The sequence below is a fragment of the Podarcis filfolensis genome (genome assembly GCF_964270895.1).
Source record: "Podarcis filfolensis genome assembly, chromosome: 5".
Classification (NCBI taxonomy): Eukaryota; Metazoa; Chordata; class Lepidosauria; order Squamata; family Lacertidae; genus Podarcis; species Podarcis filfolensis.
In genome coordinates this window covers 39,472,259-39,490,013 of record NC_139608.1, presented here as the reverse complement: position 1 = coordinate 39,490,013, position 17,755 = coordinate 39,472,259, and the positions used below count along the sequence as shown (strand labels likewise).

General features: G+C 41.0%; 1 protein-coding gene across 14 annotated transcripts in view; it reads right to left on the bottom strand.

Moving 5' to 3' along the window:
* The window catches only part of DGKD (diacylglycerol kinase delta), a 69,255-nt gene that overhangs the window by 32,948 nt on the left and 18,552 nt on the right, over positions 1–17,755 (bottom strand). For 2 of the 14 annotated variants that reach the window (XM_083615092.1, XM_083615080.1), the window contains exon 1: positions 2,226–2,350. The exons of 8 other annotated variants lie outside the window; for them this stretch is intronic. In XM_083615092.1, the coding sequence (XP_083471218.1) occupies positions 2,226–2,255 (30 nt within the window). In that variant the 5' untranslated portion in view covers positions 2,256–2,350. Of the gene's footprint in view, positions 1–2,225; positions 2,351–9,732; positions 9,938–12,776; positions 13,142–17,755 lie in introns of those variants that run through there. 4 more of the 14 variants (XM_083615081.1, XM_083615082.1, XM_083615083.1 and 1 more) reach the window with 4 other exon arrangements.

The following is a 17,755-nucleotide window of genomic DNA, read 5'->3' as shown; positions in this document are numbered from 1 at the left end:
ACCAAAGCCCTTTGAAGTCTCACGTGACCAAAAGTCCTTAAAGAGAATTTACATCCTCAGTTTGAGGGTCCAGGGACCCAGCGCTTGCAAGCGGAACAAACAAAAGGGGGGAAAACCCCACTGAGTTTGGACATTGTGTGAAAAACAGCTTTTAAAAAAATAGTAATTCTGGGAAGCGAGGGAAGCGGGCTTGGTGGGTAGAAGCGTATATTGATGACGGGAAATGGGAGAATGAAAAGCAAAATGTGGCGCTCAAAACCAAATGACTGTTGAGGGAATAGTTGAGTAAGAAACTGCCTTTGCACAAGAAAGACGAAGAAAAGGAAACCGGGGAAAGAAAGGGAAGCAAGAGGAGAGGCTTTTTGGTTGAAACTGCCAGGAAGCAAAGCGGGGAGGGTGGGAAGTGCCAAGTGGAGAAAGGAGCGTGGAGTGAGAGAAAACTTTGGGGCTCAGTCCACAACAGCCTCGCCGCTCCTGGGGCTCATCCATACCTCGTCAAGCTAGAGCAGCCTCTCTCCCGGCCGATGGGTCCTCGCCTTCCCCAGCCCTCTGGACCCGCGTGTTCCCTGGCACCGCACACCATGTTCCTGTGCCACTAAAGTTTTGGGCCAAGACCCATTAGACAGTGGCGGGTTCTGCACTTGCCGGGCGGGCTGGGTTCAGGACCCTGGTGTGCCGGATCTGGCCCACGGACCGTAGTTTGAGGACCCCTGATCTAGTCCAACCCTCTGCAATGCAGGAATCTTTGCCCAATGTGGGGCTCAAACCCACAACCCTGAATTTAAGAGTCTCATGTTGTACTGACTGATCTATATGATGGCTATATGCATATAGCCAATGCATATCATCACAGAATTCAGGACAAAAAACAAATTTTAGGAAATATTTTCCTGCTTTACAGATATGGAACTCTATGGCTGAGATTACTCTCAACGTCAGCATGTGAATCTATGATAGAAAACTCAAACATAAACATAACTGCCCTTTATCAGTATTCCCACTCCTATTTTCAGCAGACATCACAGGCACAGGAAACATAGAGACACAAACATTCTGCAGAATAAACACAATCCAAAACTAGCTGAAACTATCAAAAAAGGCATCAAAATAACCAATCCTATTATAATATAAATTATCATAATTTCCAAGTACAATTAAAATTCCAACCCTGTCCTGGTGAGTGCAGTAAAATTGGTGGGATGACACACTGTCACCTCTCCCACTCACGAGCCACTGCTGCAGCAGTGCGTGAGCAACACACATGCACACACAACACACTGATGAAGAGAGCTTACTCACTGTTTTCTTTGCCACTGTCTAGTTGCCAAGCTGCCGCAGTTCACTTCATTACTAAAATGTCCAGAAATAGCTCACTCTCCACTCACCGCTCACCCTGGCATCACCAATCACAGATAAGGAAGACAAGCCCACAACGCCAATCACAGACAAGGCAGCTTGCAGACCTGCCCAGCTATTGCTACCACCACTGCCACTAAGCTCAACACAGTATGTATGTGGGTTCTTCACGCAACCATATATGAATATAATAATAATAATAATAATAATATTCGTGTTTCACTTTTCCAACCACAATATTGATCTCAAAGTGGCTCACAATAATGCCAATAGCATTTGTTGCAATTATCTGACCCTTGCTGTGTCTTTGCAAGGGTCGGAACTCACATGAGATCAGGTTTAGGACAGATCACTAAGCATGATATGAGAGCTCCATTTAAGGAAGGGTCAGCAGTCTACCACAACTCCATCCTACAGTAAACCAGTGGACTGCCTTGCCCCTGTCTTAGGCAAAGTCCTGTCTCTCTAGATGGTGCCCACAATGAACTAATCTTCATAAATGTATGCACTAACAATTTGATTTTCTCACTTCTCCTGGCTAGATGTTATCTCTCAGTATTAAGACATAGCATCCTGCTCTTGGCAAAACTATTCTCATGTTAAAATAAACAGGTTAAGTGATCTGGATAACAACTAGCGAAAATAAGGAATAACTACGGTAATTTTACTTAAGAGCAGAAAAGGTATTCTTCACCAATGAGCCAACTGCAAGCATGAAAATTCATGAAAGCAGCTGTTTTTATTCCAAAACATTAAGTAAATCCCCATGCTTCAATCTCTCTGGTATTTGCTACCTTTTCCTTCACTCGTTTTCGCTATGCTGTTTATATTAATTTCCTCACTTGATTTATATCAAAAGGAATCCTTACCCATTGTTGTCTCCAGGTCTTTCCCAACATTTTTCAGCTGCCCTGAAAACTCTCAAAATGAAGCAGTGACTTTGGCCAAGCATGTAGTGAAATGTCCTTTTATCAGAATAGATGTCACATTGACCACAACAGACAGAAAAATAACTTAATGATACACTGGCTGGGTTTTAGATTAGCTTGAAATACACAGACACATACCAAGAGATAGAGGTGGTCTCAGTGCATCTGCTAAATATAGCTATCCTGATGCAGCATTCTTTTGCAAGCAGCCAACACTGGAGTGTGATAGGGACTGATAACTATAGCTGTTTCCTCTTTACTCACATCCTGCTTGAAAACAGCCCTATGAACAATTTGTCAACCTTGAGCTCCCCAAGAGACTGTCAAGTATTTATAAACAGCAAGAAGCATAACGGAAGCTGCTTATTTTTGTAAAAATAAAAAAAAATAAAAAATCAGTACATATATCCCAGTAATACTAATAGGGCTGAAGAGTTTGTTACTACAAGGTCAAAAACATATATATATGACAAAGCACTTTAATATCACTTGGGAAAATTTGCAGCTTCACTTAACATCGTGCAAAAGTTATGCTTTCAATTTGAATGCACCCCACTAAATTTAACCTTGATGCTTGTTCATAGCTGGTCTGGACTCTGACAGAATCCTATAAAACTGTGTAATATTGTCTTTCCGTATTAACTACTGTTCCTAGCAATGCAAAGCAATGGCAAGCACTGTTGTCACAGATAGAACTTTTATTCACAGGTGACATAAAAATCACATAGCTACTGGAGGATTTAAAAAGATGATACAAATACAATTAAACTGAATTTCTGTTTTCACAAGGCATGCTAACAGTGGATGAGACATGCAAGAGTTCTTTAAATAGCATGTATGAAATCAGTATTCAGTTCAAAATTTCACTCATTTGGGGCTTTATGTTCCAAGAAATATCAATCAGTTGTAGCGCTTAGATTCTTTCCCCCACTCCTGTTCACTTTATAGGCCACCCCTCTGTGCTACCACGGCACAAACCCTGATCCAGAACCTGTAGCTTGAGAACAGTACAAACATAATGGGAAAGAAAAAAGGGGAGCCTGGCTGTGTCTGTGGAAAAGCCAGATACGTCTGTTTTCCTGTTTCCTAAATACAGCTGCTTCCCTGGTTCTACGCAAGTAAAAAAACTGACCATACCAATTCACAGGCAGATTCTGGATTAGTAGTGTGTTTTACTAGAAAAGATGAAATAAAAACAGAAATTAAAATATAGGAGAATGGAAATGGCAGAGCATTTCGCAGTGGAATTGGATAGCCTGGATTGCCTCATTCAGGTTCAGTGATAGATACATGCCATTCTTCGTATCCCACCTAAGGTGGAGGCACTGCTGGTGTCAAGGGTCTTTTCAGTACTTGTCCCATATTGTGGGACACTTTGCTCCATGAAGCATGGATGCTCCCCACCCCCACTCTGCCTCTCCTCCTTTGGCTAAGATTTTTATTCTGGCAAGCTAGTTTGCTAAGGTCATTTGCAATCTCTGCTGTTGTCACTTTCAAATTTTGTGCGTTTTATTGTTGCACTTTAATTTTTTTTATTGCATCGCGATTTTAAGTTGCTGAACAGATGCATGCAATATATAGTAAGCCCTCAGTGTGTGTACATTTAAATTGTGGGCATTCAGCTTTATGCATGTGGGGGGAAAATAAAAATAAAAAGGGGGGAGAGGTTCTGGGGGAAATGACTTGGGCAATCCCACCTGCCATTTAACCCAATGTGTATACGTGATTTTGGCTTTAGGTGCAATCCCCAGACTGTAACGCCCATGCAAGATGTGGGCTTACTGTAAAAATAAAATAAAAGTAGAGGAAAGGTAATATTGGGAAGGCTCCAGACCAGGGCATGTGGTCATTCTACTTGTGGGCAAGAGGCTCCAAGCTGCCTCCTCTAAGAAGCAGCACCCCACACCTCCTAAAAAGCCTTCACAAAATTTGGGAGGCCCTCCAGAGTGGCATCTCATAAAGGATGTTATTGGTAGGCATCTGGGCCTGCACTGAGAGAAGAAGTGTTTCTGCTTGAAATGAGATCTCTCCTTATGTTACTCATCATTATTTATGTGGTAAGTGCTAGCTAACAGGTGCCCACAACAGCTTTTACACACATCTATTTCAGCACTGCTGACCACACACTGCTGCGAAGTAGTTTCATTTTTTCTTCAAGGCACTGCTTGAAATGCTGCATAAACTTGCAAAACTGGTTTGACTGAAAATATGGCGGGACAAAGGGGAAATGAATGTTTGAACAGTAAGTAATAAGGGCTGCACAATGCTACCTTCAGGTCTCTAAAAAGTTATCATCTGCACACTGGCAGAAAAACAAAGGCAGTTTTCTTAAGACATTCTAGGAACAAGTGAAGTAACTTTATGGTTGCTTCCCTTGCTAGTATTTATATGTCAGTCATGTCCACAGATAAAGTTTATATTCCATCTTGCTGTCTCTGTCTCTTTATCTTTTCTGAGGTTACCGTGGAACAGCTGACACGAGACTGCTTTCTCTGGGAAAAAAGTAATCTCCCAACCCAGGGTCAAATTCCTTTCTCCATCTGGAAATTTATTCTGAACAACTCAGAATTTCAACAAATCCAACAACAGATTCATATTTGCAAAAGTGCAATGAAAAGGGAGAAGTTAGCAAAGCAAAAAAAGAAAAGAAAAAAGCAACTGCACTGTTCCCTATCCATGGAAACTAAAATTTCATTTTCAAGTCCCCAAACTGTATTTTGCAACTCAGTCTGAGTAACACAGACCAATCAGGGTTTTTTTTAATGGACTTAGATGTGACATATTCATCATCACACTTCATAAGCATCCCTCCTGCATTCTCCTTTTAATCTCAGCCCTTGACCATGAGGTGGCCACCCAGACCGGTGATCATAATCTGAGGTCCTTCTTCTTGTGCAACACAAGAATGGGCCTTTTCTGCAGTGGCTCCCTGCTTGTGGAATGCTCTCCCCAAGGAGGCTAACCTGGGGCCTTTGTTACATATCTTTAGGCGCTAGGTGAAAACATTCCTCTTCTCCCAAGTGCTTGGCTAATTAAACTATCAATGGCCTTTTAAACTGTGGGGGGTATTGTTTTTGTTTGTTACTATGGTTTTTTGTGTTTTTATATTGTAAGCTGCCCTGTGATATTTTGGTGAAGGGTGGTATAGAAATTTAATACGTAACAATAACCTATTGCTTCCAGCATTCATGGCCAGCATTATAGATCACTGACATTTGTTTTGTACTTCCTAGGACAATGATTCCAAACCACTAGGCCACAGGATCTTAACAGATGAAGTCCTCTGGTACTGGTTATAGAAGGTTGCCTGCTGTGTAAATCAGGCATAACCAAGTGCTAGCAACTGTTGTTGAGCTATTGAAAACACTTTCACTGTCAGCACAGAGAAGCCGAAGCTCAAACATCACTACCGTTCAGAACAAGAGGTGTTATGGTATCTTAGATGTATCTTTAACTGGGCATCCTTCTTATGGGTAGTAGGTTTATTTGAACAGAAAATGTGGCAGACATAGATAACTCCTAAAATAATAACTCAGGACCTCATATTTGGGTTTGTGGGCCAATGGAGTATAAATGAATAGGTGAGAATGCAAAACAGACAATAGATAGCTGAAATGTGGAACATGAATATGGTATGTAACTTCAACCAAACTTTTGCAACAAAAACCACTGGGGCACGACATTTACCTCATTTGGACATAACTGTAAATAATTGTTTAGAGTGGTGATCTCTCTTCATTTACCCCATCCTGCATGGCCACAAGAAGATCAATAAGCATTTACTTCCATTTTCAACTGCTCAATTTTATGTCCAAACTGGGAACTGCAGGTAGTACTTACTACTGTTTATCTGAACAAGCCAGGATTGTAAACCAGTTTGAAGCTGGTTTGTTCAGACAAACCTTAATTAAACTAACAAAAATATGTTCTTGTTTGGAAATATTAATAAAATGGGGTTAGTTGAAACCAGGAAGCAAATGCTTCTGATCTCCTTTCCCTGCTTTGCTCAATCTTGTATTTTATGTAAAACTTTTTGGAGAAAAGAGAAATCCATTGCCATCATTGTAGCATTTCTGTCTCAAAATTCTAGTTGTTGCCTAATGAAAGAACTTCAAATTTTCATCACATTCACCTGTTCATATAAGCAAACAATTGGGACCAAATGTTTTGAAAAACTGAAGTACATTAAAGCAGATTATGTTGAACATAGGTTACCAACCAGCCAGCCATGAACAAAGGCAAAGATTGGGTGTTACATTATCTACCAGTAAAAAAACTTTCCTTTCCAAGAGAATAAAATCTTTCTACAAACAATCTCAATCTCCTTTTCCTTCCCATTTCTTTACTCAGCGCTGAATAACCATGATCCATCTCTTCTTCAGTTTGACGGTTCCTGAAATGTGCCAGAATGGATGATTCTGAGTTGCAAGTTGGATATGCATTCATAGTAAACTGTACAGAAACACCCTTTCAAAAGTAAATAATTCCATAAAGTACTATTGTCAGAGATCTAAAATAATCCGCAGAGCAATTCTTTGGTAAATACTGATTAAATATTTCAACCTTAACTCATGAAACTAGAATTTGTTTACCAAAGGTCTGCCTCTTAAGTTACAACTTCAACAGAAACACTGAGCTATTGAGACTATGCAAATGATAAAACAATATCTAGAAATACTCACATTTACCAGAATCTAAGCCACCTGCACTGAAAACAGTGTAAGATGAAGTCATCTATTTCTAGCCCTGTTATTTATAGACGACAAAAATATTGTGCATATCTTACTACTGAAGTTGTTAATGCTAACATCAAGGATTACCAACTTGGAAATCAAATCCACACCCAAAGGCAATTTTCTGTGGTTCCCAGTGGCTCTACTCTTTTTGAATTAAAGCCATTTTTCAGGTGGTAAGCAACTTTGCTGTTACATCCATCTTTCAAATTTGAATGCAGCAAGTTTGTAATACGTAAATATTTTTATTTTTAGGGGATGCGGATGGCACTGTGGTCTAAACCACAGAGCCTCTTGGGCTTGCTGATCAGAAGGTCGGCGTTTCAAATCCCCACGACGGGGTGAGCTTCCATTGCTCGGTCCCAGCTCCTGCCAACCTAGCAGTTCAAAAGCACGCCAAAAAGTGCAAGTAGATAAATAGGTACTGCTCCGGCGGGAAGGTAAACGGTATTTCTGTGTGCTACTCTGGTTTCGGTGTTCTGTTGTGCCAGAAGTAGCTTAGTCATGCTGGCCACATAACCCAGAAAAACTGTCTGCAGACAAACACCAGCTCCTTCGGCCTGTAAACCGAGATGAGTGCTGCAACCCCAGAGTCGTTCAAGAGTGAACTTAACTGTCAGGGGTCCTTTACCTTTTACCTTTTTATGTGTACACAATGCTATGCCTTACCACAGAGGCTCCAATGGCATCAAATTTATTATGAAACCTGGTCATTTTTTATGATCCCTCCCCACACTACAGAGGGCAGAATGTGCTCCCATCCAAGAATCTATAACCTGTCCATTACTGTTCTATATAACATTACCATATTGTGAAAACTACCTTACATCTTCTCTCTTTCTCCAGGAGAGACTATAATACATATTTTCTGGGGATAAAACACTTGAATGTTATTTTCACAGGAGTTTTATTTTCAAATGGAGAACTATTTTATGGACTTAAAAAGGAACAGGAAAATGTAAAAATGCCTCTGGCCTCTGAGCAGCAAGGGGCCACTTACTATCTCTACACTCCCAGAATTAGGTCAATTCACCAGCCAGCTCCACCCCCTTCCCTGTCCCCCTTCCCCAGCTCCCCAATAATATTTCCGGAGTAGTAAAACAAGTAGTTATACAAGCAAAAATCTTGTTTCATGGTGGCAGAGCCGATACTTGAGTCAAATAATTCTTCCATATCTATAGGTACAGCCTGGTAAACAAAGCTATTCAGGAGTAAATTCCACGAACTTTGTGCCAAACAAGCTGACCAAAACCAGCCCCAAAAACAGATTTGCTGAAGCCTGTCAACAGTGTGATCCCTACTCACCATTCTCCCTCGCAACAGCCAAGGTAGTGTAATGGTTAAAATTCACTGGGTGGCCTTGCATAAGCTACTAACCTACCTCACATAGTTACCCGTAAAGTACCCTAAGCTACATTGTAAGGGAGACTAGAATGTTACTATGAGTTCCTTGTAAGAATAGGATACAAATGTAACAATAAAAGAAAAGAAAAAAATGTAATATGTATAACCAAGAATAAACGAGTGTACTAATTTGTACAGAAATGTGCTCTGTTTGCAAGCCTGAAAACAAATTATCCAGATTTGCCAGAAACAATGGAACAAATCAGAACTTAATGCTCAGTGCTGCTATTTAACATAAAGAAAGAAACCTTCAGTATTTGATTTCTCTTCAAACAAAGCAGAACATATCCATTTCATCAGAGAAGTACTAAAGACCAAGGTCTAATTCAAATGTCAATATACTATATTGCCTACCTCATCCTTACCTAGTTAAATTACATTCAAGATAAGATAAACAGTGAAAACAAAAATGCCTAAGTCCAAGAATAAAGCAATATATAACTTATTCAAGATAGGGAGAAAGTAACAAATTTGATTGCTACAGCCCCTTACGCAGAACTAAAACTATGGCTACTTAACAACAAATGTGCAAAACAAAAGCAGACCCTCACCAAATAAGTGTTTGAACATAGCCAAGATTCTGAAATTGACAGACGCAATGCCTACCCCAATGTAGCAATAAATTAACACAAAAGTAGTCAAACAGTCAGACACCAAGGAAATAGCCTGTGTCACCTCATTGCTTATTTTTAGCATTTGTGAGTCATTTTGAAAAATATTTTCAAAGTGACATGCAAAAAGATAAACCAGTAACATTATATGATTAAAATACTAAAAATCAAGCATTATATAACAAGGAAGGAAGGAAGGAAGGAAGGAAGGAAGGAAGGAAGGAAGGAAGGAAGGAAGGACCAATTTAAACAGCAAACAGCAATCCAATCAAGAGTGGATATTAAAATGCACTAAAACCCTAGATCATTAGGGGTCAGTTAAAAGCCATGTTGAACAGAAAATCTAGTGTCTAAATTAAAAGAAAAGAAGGTACCTCACAGATCTGTTCAGGAAAGGGTAGGGCAGTTCAGCAATATTGGGGGGGGGGTGTCAAAGCCTACCCGACTCTGATTTATAAGGTGTCATCACTGAAAACAACCTCTCCATAGTAGCCACCAGATCAAGTGATATATACCACTGATCCCTACTTCTTAGCAGGTATATTTTAAGTATGTATTTTCTCCATATATTACAACAAGTGGTTATAGGTACCAGTATAGCTTTTGCCTCAGCCTGTTTCCAAAATTTGTTTCTCTCAGATTTCTCCCTATACTGCCCAGGGACTGTACATTTTCAAGATTATTAAGTGGGTAACTTACCAAGTCAAGGACTACTGATTGGCCTCTTAGCAGATTTTGCAGAGGATGAGGTAGGAAACTCAAGCTCAGGGGGTAGTGCTTCAATGGTGTGGGTGTGTTTCCTTCTTTCCTACAGAATATGGAAGTCAGCTAAATGCTGTCGAGATTGACTGGCTCTGTAGGCCGGATTGGTAATTCTGCAGGAAGTAGAAATGCACGCCCCTCCCTGTTGGCAAATATACAGGTATTGGAATGTGCATTATTCTTTGGTGGTGTACAGGATGTGGGCAGACTGAAGGATTTCAACTGACTGGCAACAGCTAGAATAAAGAATTTAGTATTCTGGCAGACATGCCACTTATATTAAAATAGGGCAAACTGCATACTATGGAAGTGGGTGGGTTCCCAAGTGTCTGGTAATAACGGAGGACTATTATTCTATCACATGTTACTACTCTTATCATCTCCCCCACTTGATGAATGTTGGGATTGCTTTCATTGCTGCAGTGAGATTTGGGCATACTGAGGCAAGCAAATTCTGGTCCAGATTTATACTTGAGTGCCATTGGTGACAGGTAAGGGGGTGAAGCACCTTACGGAGAGTGAATGACTAAGCAAGACCTTTCTTCCTCTATGTATCTTTTGAGGACTAGATGTATTCTCATATATCCTGCCACAGCACTTTACAGCTGGAATCATAAACTGGTAGACCTACTCCTGTCCGACAACACAATAGTCTACCCCATTCACAGTTTCACACCATCCCATTCCCTATTCCCATGCATACCTCAATGCCTGGCTCTGTCTTAAAGGGTCCAGCCCTACCCACATTCAGTGATCTCCAGGATAACCAACTTTGATCTCCAGGATAACCAAGCCCCCGAAATGCAATTTCATTGCCTTTCTGCAAATACAGCGGACGCTCGGGTTGCGAATGTGACCCATATGGGATGCACGTTCTCAACCCGCAGGGTTCACAATCCACGTCTGCGCATCTCTGCACGCGTGGGTTGCGATTCGGCACTTCTTTGCATGCACAAATCACGATTCAGCGCTTCTGCGCATGCGCAGCCACCGAAACCCGGAAGTAACACGTTCCAGTACTTCTGGGTTTCGGCGGTCCGCAACCCGAAAAAACGCAACCTGAAGCGTCTGTAACCCGAGGTATGACTGTATACCAATCTCTTCCTACAGCAAACGGTTAAAAGCCCTGAGTATACTCTCATACGGTAAAAGGTAAACGACCCCTGGACAATTAAGTCCAGTCAAAGGCAACTATGAGGTGAGGTGCTCACCTTGCTTTCAGACTGAGGGAGCCGGTGTTTGTCCACAGACAGCTTTCCAGGTCATGTGGCTAGCATGACTAAACTGCCTCTGGTGTGATGGAACACCATAATGGAAGCCAGAGAGCACAGAAACGCTGTTTACCTTCCTGCCGCAGCAGTACCTATTTATCTACGTGCACTGGTGTACTTTCGAACTGCTAGGTTGGCAGAAGTTGGGACAGAGCAACAGGAGTTCACCCCATTGCACAGATTCGAACAGTCAACCTTCCAATCCGCAAGCCCAAGAGGCTCAGTAGTTTAGACCACAGTGCCACCCACAAGTAGCTAAATAGGTACCGCTGTAGCGGTTTCCGTGCACTCTGGCACTTGTCACTGTGTTCCGTCGCACCAGGAAAGCTGCCTGTGGACAAACGCCAGCTCCCTCAGCCTGAAGTTGAGTTGAGCGCCGCACCCCATAGTTGCCTTTGACTGGACTTACGCGTCCAGGGGTCCTTTACCTTTTTTACCTTACTCTCATAGGGAGAGACTGACATGACAGTTTTTTAAGTCCCAGTGAGAGTAGCAAGGCACATAGCACACCCTATATTTAAAGCAGATAAATCTTTTAAACTAAGTCAGGCTTAAGGTAAACAAACAGTAACGAAGATAGCTGTATGCCTTCAGGTTTATTTTTAAAGAGGTAACGTATTTAACAATTTTGAACAAATAAGCAACCACTGATGTTGACTTCTTTTCTGCCACTAATGCATTACAATGCTACAGGATCAGGTACTTTCAGAAAACTCAGGCTGCAGTCCTATACAGTGGTACCTCGGGCTACATACGCTTCAGGTTACATACGCTTCAGGTTACAGACTCTGCTAACCCAGAAATGGTACCTCGGGTTAAGAACTTTGCTTCAGGATGAGAAAAATCGTGCTCCGGTGGCGCAGCAGCAGCAGGAGGCCCCATCAGCTAAAGTGGTGCTTCAGGTTAAGAACAGTTTCAGGTTAAGAACAGACCTCCAGAACGAATTAAGTACTTAACCCGAGGTACCACTGTACATAGTTACCAAGGAGTAAGGCCCATTGTTTACCTGGGACTTACTGTCAAGTAAACATGCATAGGATTGCACTCTCGGAGAGTGAAGTACAGTGTACTCACCCACTAGCCTCGTGGGGGAGGGAAACGGGGGACGGGACACAGCATGTCAAAGTACAGCTTCAGTTTCAAGTAAGAAAGCAGATATTTACTTGCAAGGCAGATATACCCACTTCTAGCACCACTAAGACTGTGGCAGACATTTTGTTTACTAGATTAAAGATAATGGGAAGCCTGCAAGAAAAAAGGAAGGGAGAGCAATTCCAGAGCAGGACCAACTCTAATGAGAAAATTCTAATGAGAGAAAACAACAGCCACATGTTTTTCCTTACACTTCTTTCCACAAATGAGGAAGCTCTCTCATCCCCAAGACTCTGCTATTTTATAGACACTTTCATACACCTCTAAATCTATAAAAACAACTCTTCTACTTTTATCTCATCTGTATGAGAGAAGAAACAAATAACACTGCATAACCACAGTGTTACATTATGAGAGACCCCAAATCTACAACCTTCCTGTGCTGGAAAATATGACAACATTTCTAATTTTACCTCGGGCAGCAAGGTCTGTTCCTGTGTACTTTCAGCCCAGAAAAACATTTACTTATGCAACTGTACAGAAGAGTGAAATGTGTCTCTATTATTAACTTCACTACAAATAAACAGAAAAGAGTCAGAAAGAGCCTGATCAACTTACTCTAAAGTATCTGAATTTCTGACGGTTTCTAATAATAAAGAGCAGTTGCAGTCTTCAGCAGCGTCCGGTGGAGTACTTTCAGTCCACTTCTCTCGTCTTGTTTGTTACCATCTCACACACAGTATTTTTCTAATCCACATGTCTGACCTCATCTATATCTCCTCTTCTTCACAGTGAGCAAGTTCCTCAGAATTTGATGCAGGTATTAATAGGATTATTCCTGCATTCAGCCAATTTTGAGGAATTCTGTGCAACTCCCCACAAGCTGATTAGCTGTCTGCTTAAGGAGGAGCAGGGACAGATTTGCTCCTACTGGCAGCAAACTCAGGAGACAGGCACTGACTGTGAAAACATGCTGTTTCCGTTCTGCGGTAGAGCTAAGAGGCACTTCCTAACTCAAGAGGGTGTATGGAAGTCTCCAGGAGTCTGAACTCCACCTCTTCACCAACTCAGTATTTAGAGAATAGGTCTAAGGTAAGAATTATGATTATTGACAGATCTGCTGCATGCCATGCATATGCAAACTCCAAATAGCACAGGAGTACCAAGCAAACTATCCTGCCCACTCACTTACTACATGTCTCAGTTTTTATCTGGGAACTTTCTCCTACATAATCTTCAACATCAGAGAATGTAAATGTGAAATTGATGTTGTTTTAAAATAGTTTATAATGGAGAGTAAACTGCATTCCAGACAGTATGTTTTGCTGAATTATTTTGAAGGAATCATATTTTAAAGTGATCGCCAAAAATGATTATTTCAGATGAGGATCTGATGCTGGATTAAATGATCATCTGGTTCACCCACTATTTGTAGCAGGTGCTTAAAAATATCTTATAGCTGGAAATATATTTAGCTGCACAAAGGTCTCCTGTTCTCTTAAACAAACTCTGCCCATTCCTCCATGCGGCCTCTTTTAACTAGAACTCCTTACCCAGAACACTTGTGTGGTGCACTTCTCATTTTGAATCCCAGTTCAAGAGTCACAACTTCTGTGAAGCCTTTAACCTATATCAGTGCCAAATGAAATGAAACCTAACTACATGCTACTTCTTAAACGAATTATGTCCTTCACTGTTACCTTCACTGTCCCATTATAATAAATATTACTCTATAAGTCTACATAGAGGAGACAACAGGTGAAGTGGAGGATAAATGAGAAAGAAGTATGTTCAATTCAATTTGACATAGTCAAAACAAAAAAATTTTTTTTCTTCCAGTAGCACCTTAAAGACCAACTAAGTTAGTTCTTGGTATGAGCTTTCGTGTGCATGCACACTTCTTCAGATACCTTCAAATCTGAAGAAGTGTGCATGCACACGAAAGCTCATACCAAGAACTAACTTAGTTGGTCTTTAAGGTGCTACTGGAAGAAAAAAAAAATTTTTGTTTTGACTATGGCAGACCAACACGGCTATCAATTTGACATATTTAGCCTAGGGAATGAGGAACTGGGGATTGTGCCAGAGGTTTCAGGGGGATAGTGGGTTCTGAGGAAAGATTTGAAGGAAAAAAGCATGGCAGCACCACACAGGTGTTCTGGGAAACAGTTTATAAGAAGGAGCAAAAGAGAAAAGGCGGATTAATTTGAGTTAACAAGGCACTTCCAGATGACTGAGGGTGGTATTATTATTATTTATTGAATTTATATACTTCCTATACCCAGAGGTCTCAGGGTGGTTCACAGAAAAGATCAACATAAAAAACGCAATATATATATAATCAAAATAAGAACAAAAACCCAGTAACAGCCCCCCCCAAGAGCCACATTTTAAAAGGGCATAGGATGTCAAGCAGATGGCCTAGCTAAAAGGGAACGCTTTTGCCTGGCACCTAAAGATGTATAATGAAGGCCCCAGAATTGGTAGAATGCTGCTCACGGGCAGGATATGACAGCAGAGAAATGCAAAGATGAAAGATCAAAGTACTGCCAAAGGTGGAAGGGATGAAGTACATAAATCACAGAAGTGATCACCTATCCTTTCCTTTATTGCTTCATGGGTGAAGAGGATCTTCATAAATCACATCACCTAAGTAAATTCAGAATCCCTACTAAAGAAATCTAAGAATGGCCTTTATTTTAGTCATTTAAACATATTTATATGTTACCTTTCTTAGTGTAACTTTTGCGATACATAGCATAAAACTGCTGCCAACACCCCATAATCAATAAGCTAGCAGTAAAACACATTTCTATCATAATAAAAAACACACTATTGCCACAATATTAATAGTTTGAAAACATCACAGTCAAGTGGATTCACTAAGACAGCATTCAACTTCCAGAATCTAGAAGTGGCTGTTTAGCATGCCGTATAAAGCTGAAATCCAGAGTTCTAATTTATTTTGCTAAGCTCACCAGTCAAAAAAAAAAAAGTAAGCTTGGTATCTTCCCCTTTCTCTCCACCAACAATTACTTCTAAGAGAGTCCCATGAACAGCAATGCAGTAGTAGCTCAATAAGAATATTCTACCAATTCCCAAATTAACACTAGAAATGACTTTTAATATCGAACCCAACATGGTGCCAATCAGTGCTCCTGGGCATCTCCCTCTGCACCTATAAAGCTCCTTACCCACCCACCCCATAAAAAACCCTTAAAAGTTCCTACTAAGCAGTCAAGGTTCTTACTTGACTGCTTCTTACTAAGCATAAAAAACCCTTAAAAGTTATTACTAAGCAGTCAAGGTGCACTGGAAAGTCAAGCACAAGCCTCTAGTCGCTATCTTCATTTCCCAAGAATACCTCTGGGCACCATGCACAGGAAGTAGCGGGAGTGATAGGGATCTAGAAGCAATCATAGTGGTGGGGAGGAAAGCTTGCTTAGGAGAATGACAACTTATGAGACGGGAAGGGAGAAGACAGAGATAGAAAGCAGAGTGGGTTTTTTGTGGGGGTCTGTAGTGTATGGTTCTTGTGTCAACAGTGTGTATGTTTGTGTCGGTTTGACTGGTTGTGCGAGAAGCAGACAACAGTGAGCCTAGGTTCTTGTGAAGCTGAATTCAATGCACTGTTATATTCACTTTTGGATTGTGAATGGTTGTTGCAACTGTTTGAGGACATGAGGGTTAATGTGAAATGTCCTATACAGATTTATCAAGACAACAGGTCATGTTTGCTAACTTCAGAGCGTTGCAAGCAAAGAACCAAGTACTTGCAGATAAAATTACTAGTCTTGCATGCTTCCCTCAAATAGGAGAGAAGGAGGAGGTGGTGGAGGAGGAGGAGTTTGGACTTGATATCCCACCTTTCACTCCCCTTAAGGAGTCTCAAAGCGGCTAACAATCTCCTTTCTCTTCCTCCCCCACAACAAACACTCGGTGAGGTGAGTGAGGCTGAGAGATTTCAGAGAAGTGTGACTAGCCCAAGGTCATCCAGCAGCTGCATGTGGAGGAGCGGGGAAGTGAACCCGGTTCACCAGATTACGAGCCCACCGCTCTGAACCACTACACCATGCTAGCTCACTCTCTCCCTCCATGAGCTTATTCCCCATCCCCTGGAGCCACCCTGTAGTCAACCACTCTATGCTAGATTTCAAAACCCCAAATGGCCACCCTATCCATATAATCAGGCTACAGCAACTGGCTCTATAGACTTGAACCAGATGTGCTCTGGACATGTCTTCCAGGTATGCATCAGCTTTGGTGTCACAGTTAACCAACAAAATATACTAACAATACAAATGCACAGTGTCACAGGATTATAGAAAAACAGGCCTTTAACTTGAACTATCCCTTAAGTATTCTTAGAATATACTTTGGTCTGTGAACCTCCAAAATTCTACATACTATAAAAATAGTTCCATCCATCATCCTTTAAAATACATATATACTGCACAGATCCCAAAGGCATGCAGAACATTCAAATGCAGCGGAGATAAAAACAGAATAAACTAAACCAATTTCCTGCCAGCATAAATGGAAACTAACAATATGGCCATATTGAACTGGCTGGAAAAATTCAAGTACCTTCTCTTTTTCTAGCTTATGCTGCCTACATTTGGTTATCTGTGGACATCAAGAAACTCCCAGAGGTTATGGCCAAATGGGATTGCTATGTCAATTTATTTCTGTCTCTTGCACAACCCAAGAAGATCCATCCAATATTTGCTGCAACAGAAAATGATGCTGTCCTTTTACAGAAGTGAATATCAGTACATTTTGGTCAAGCTTTTAACTCTTTTCATCTCACATAAAATCATCTGATATGTCACACTCAACATGCAAAAAGTATTATGTAAAATTCTTTGGAATTCATGTCTGTCTATTTGGAATTCATGACTAGCACTAAAGCATGGTTTATCATCGCAAAAACGAGCTTAGCCCTCCTCACTCCTCTGGCATGGCCACAAGGAGGTTGAAAGCTTTCACTTTTGACTTTCCAGTTATAGTGTGTCCAAATCCTAAACGATGGTAATTTTTACTACAGTTAGGTAAAATAAGCCATTTTCATAAATGATGGTTTGAGGTTAAGCTTGCTTTCACTAGCCATTGACCTGGACTCACTCATTTTTGCAATGCTAAAATGTGGTTTAGCGTTGCACCTGAACCAGAACATTCAGTGGCATACACAAAATTCCAGCTCCCATGTACAAAGTGGGGGCCCCAAGTAATTTCCAGGGGAGAAACAGCAGGTGTGTACTTGACCTTGGCTCATCTACTATTTTTTTCTTTGCAACTCTCTGCCCTAACCATTTTCCCTACCATCAAGTCTAAGTGTTTATTGATTAAAATTGGGAAAATTAGCTGGGAAAAGATATTGCACAAGGAAAATCTTCCCGTTTCTCCTGAAATGCTACCCCCTGCTCCCATTCTGCACATAGGAGGCAAACATCAATATCAATGCCACTTGCTCCCACTATCTCCTATTCACTCCAATAATATTTGCCCATTACAGCTTTGTATATTCTTTGAATAGTGCCTAAAATTCACTTTTACTTTATCAACAATGGAATTATTGTAAATAGAACTGAGATACT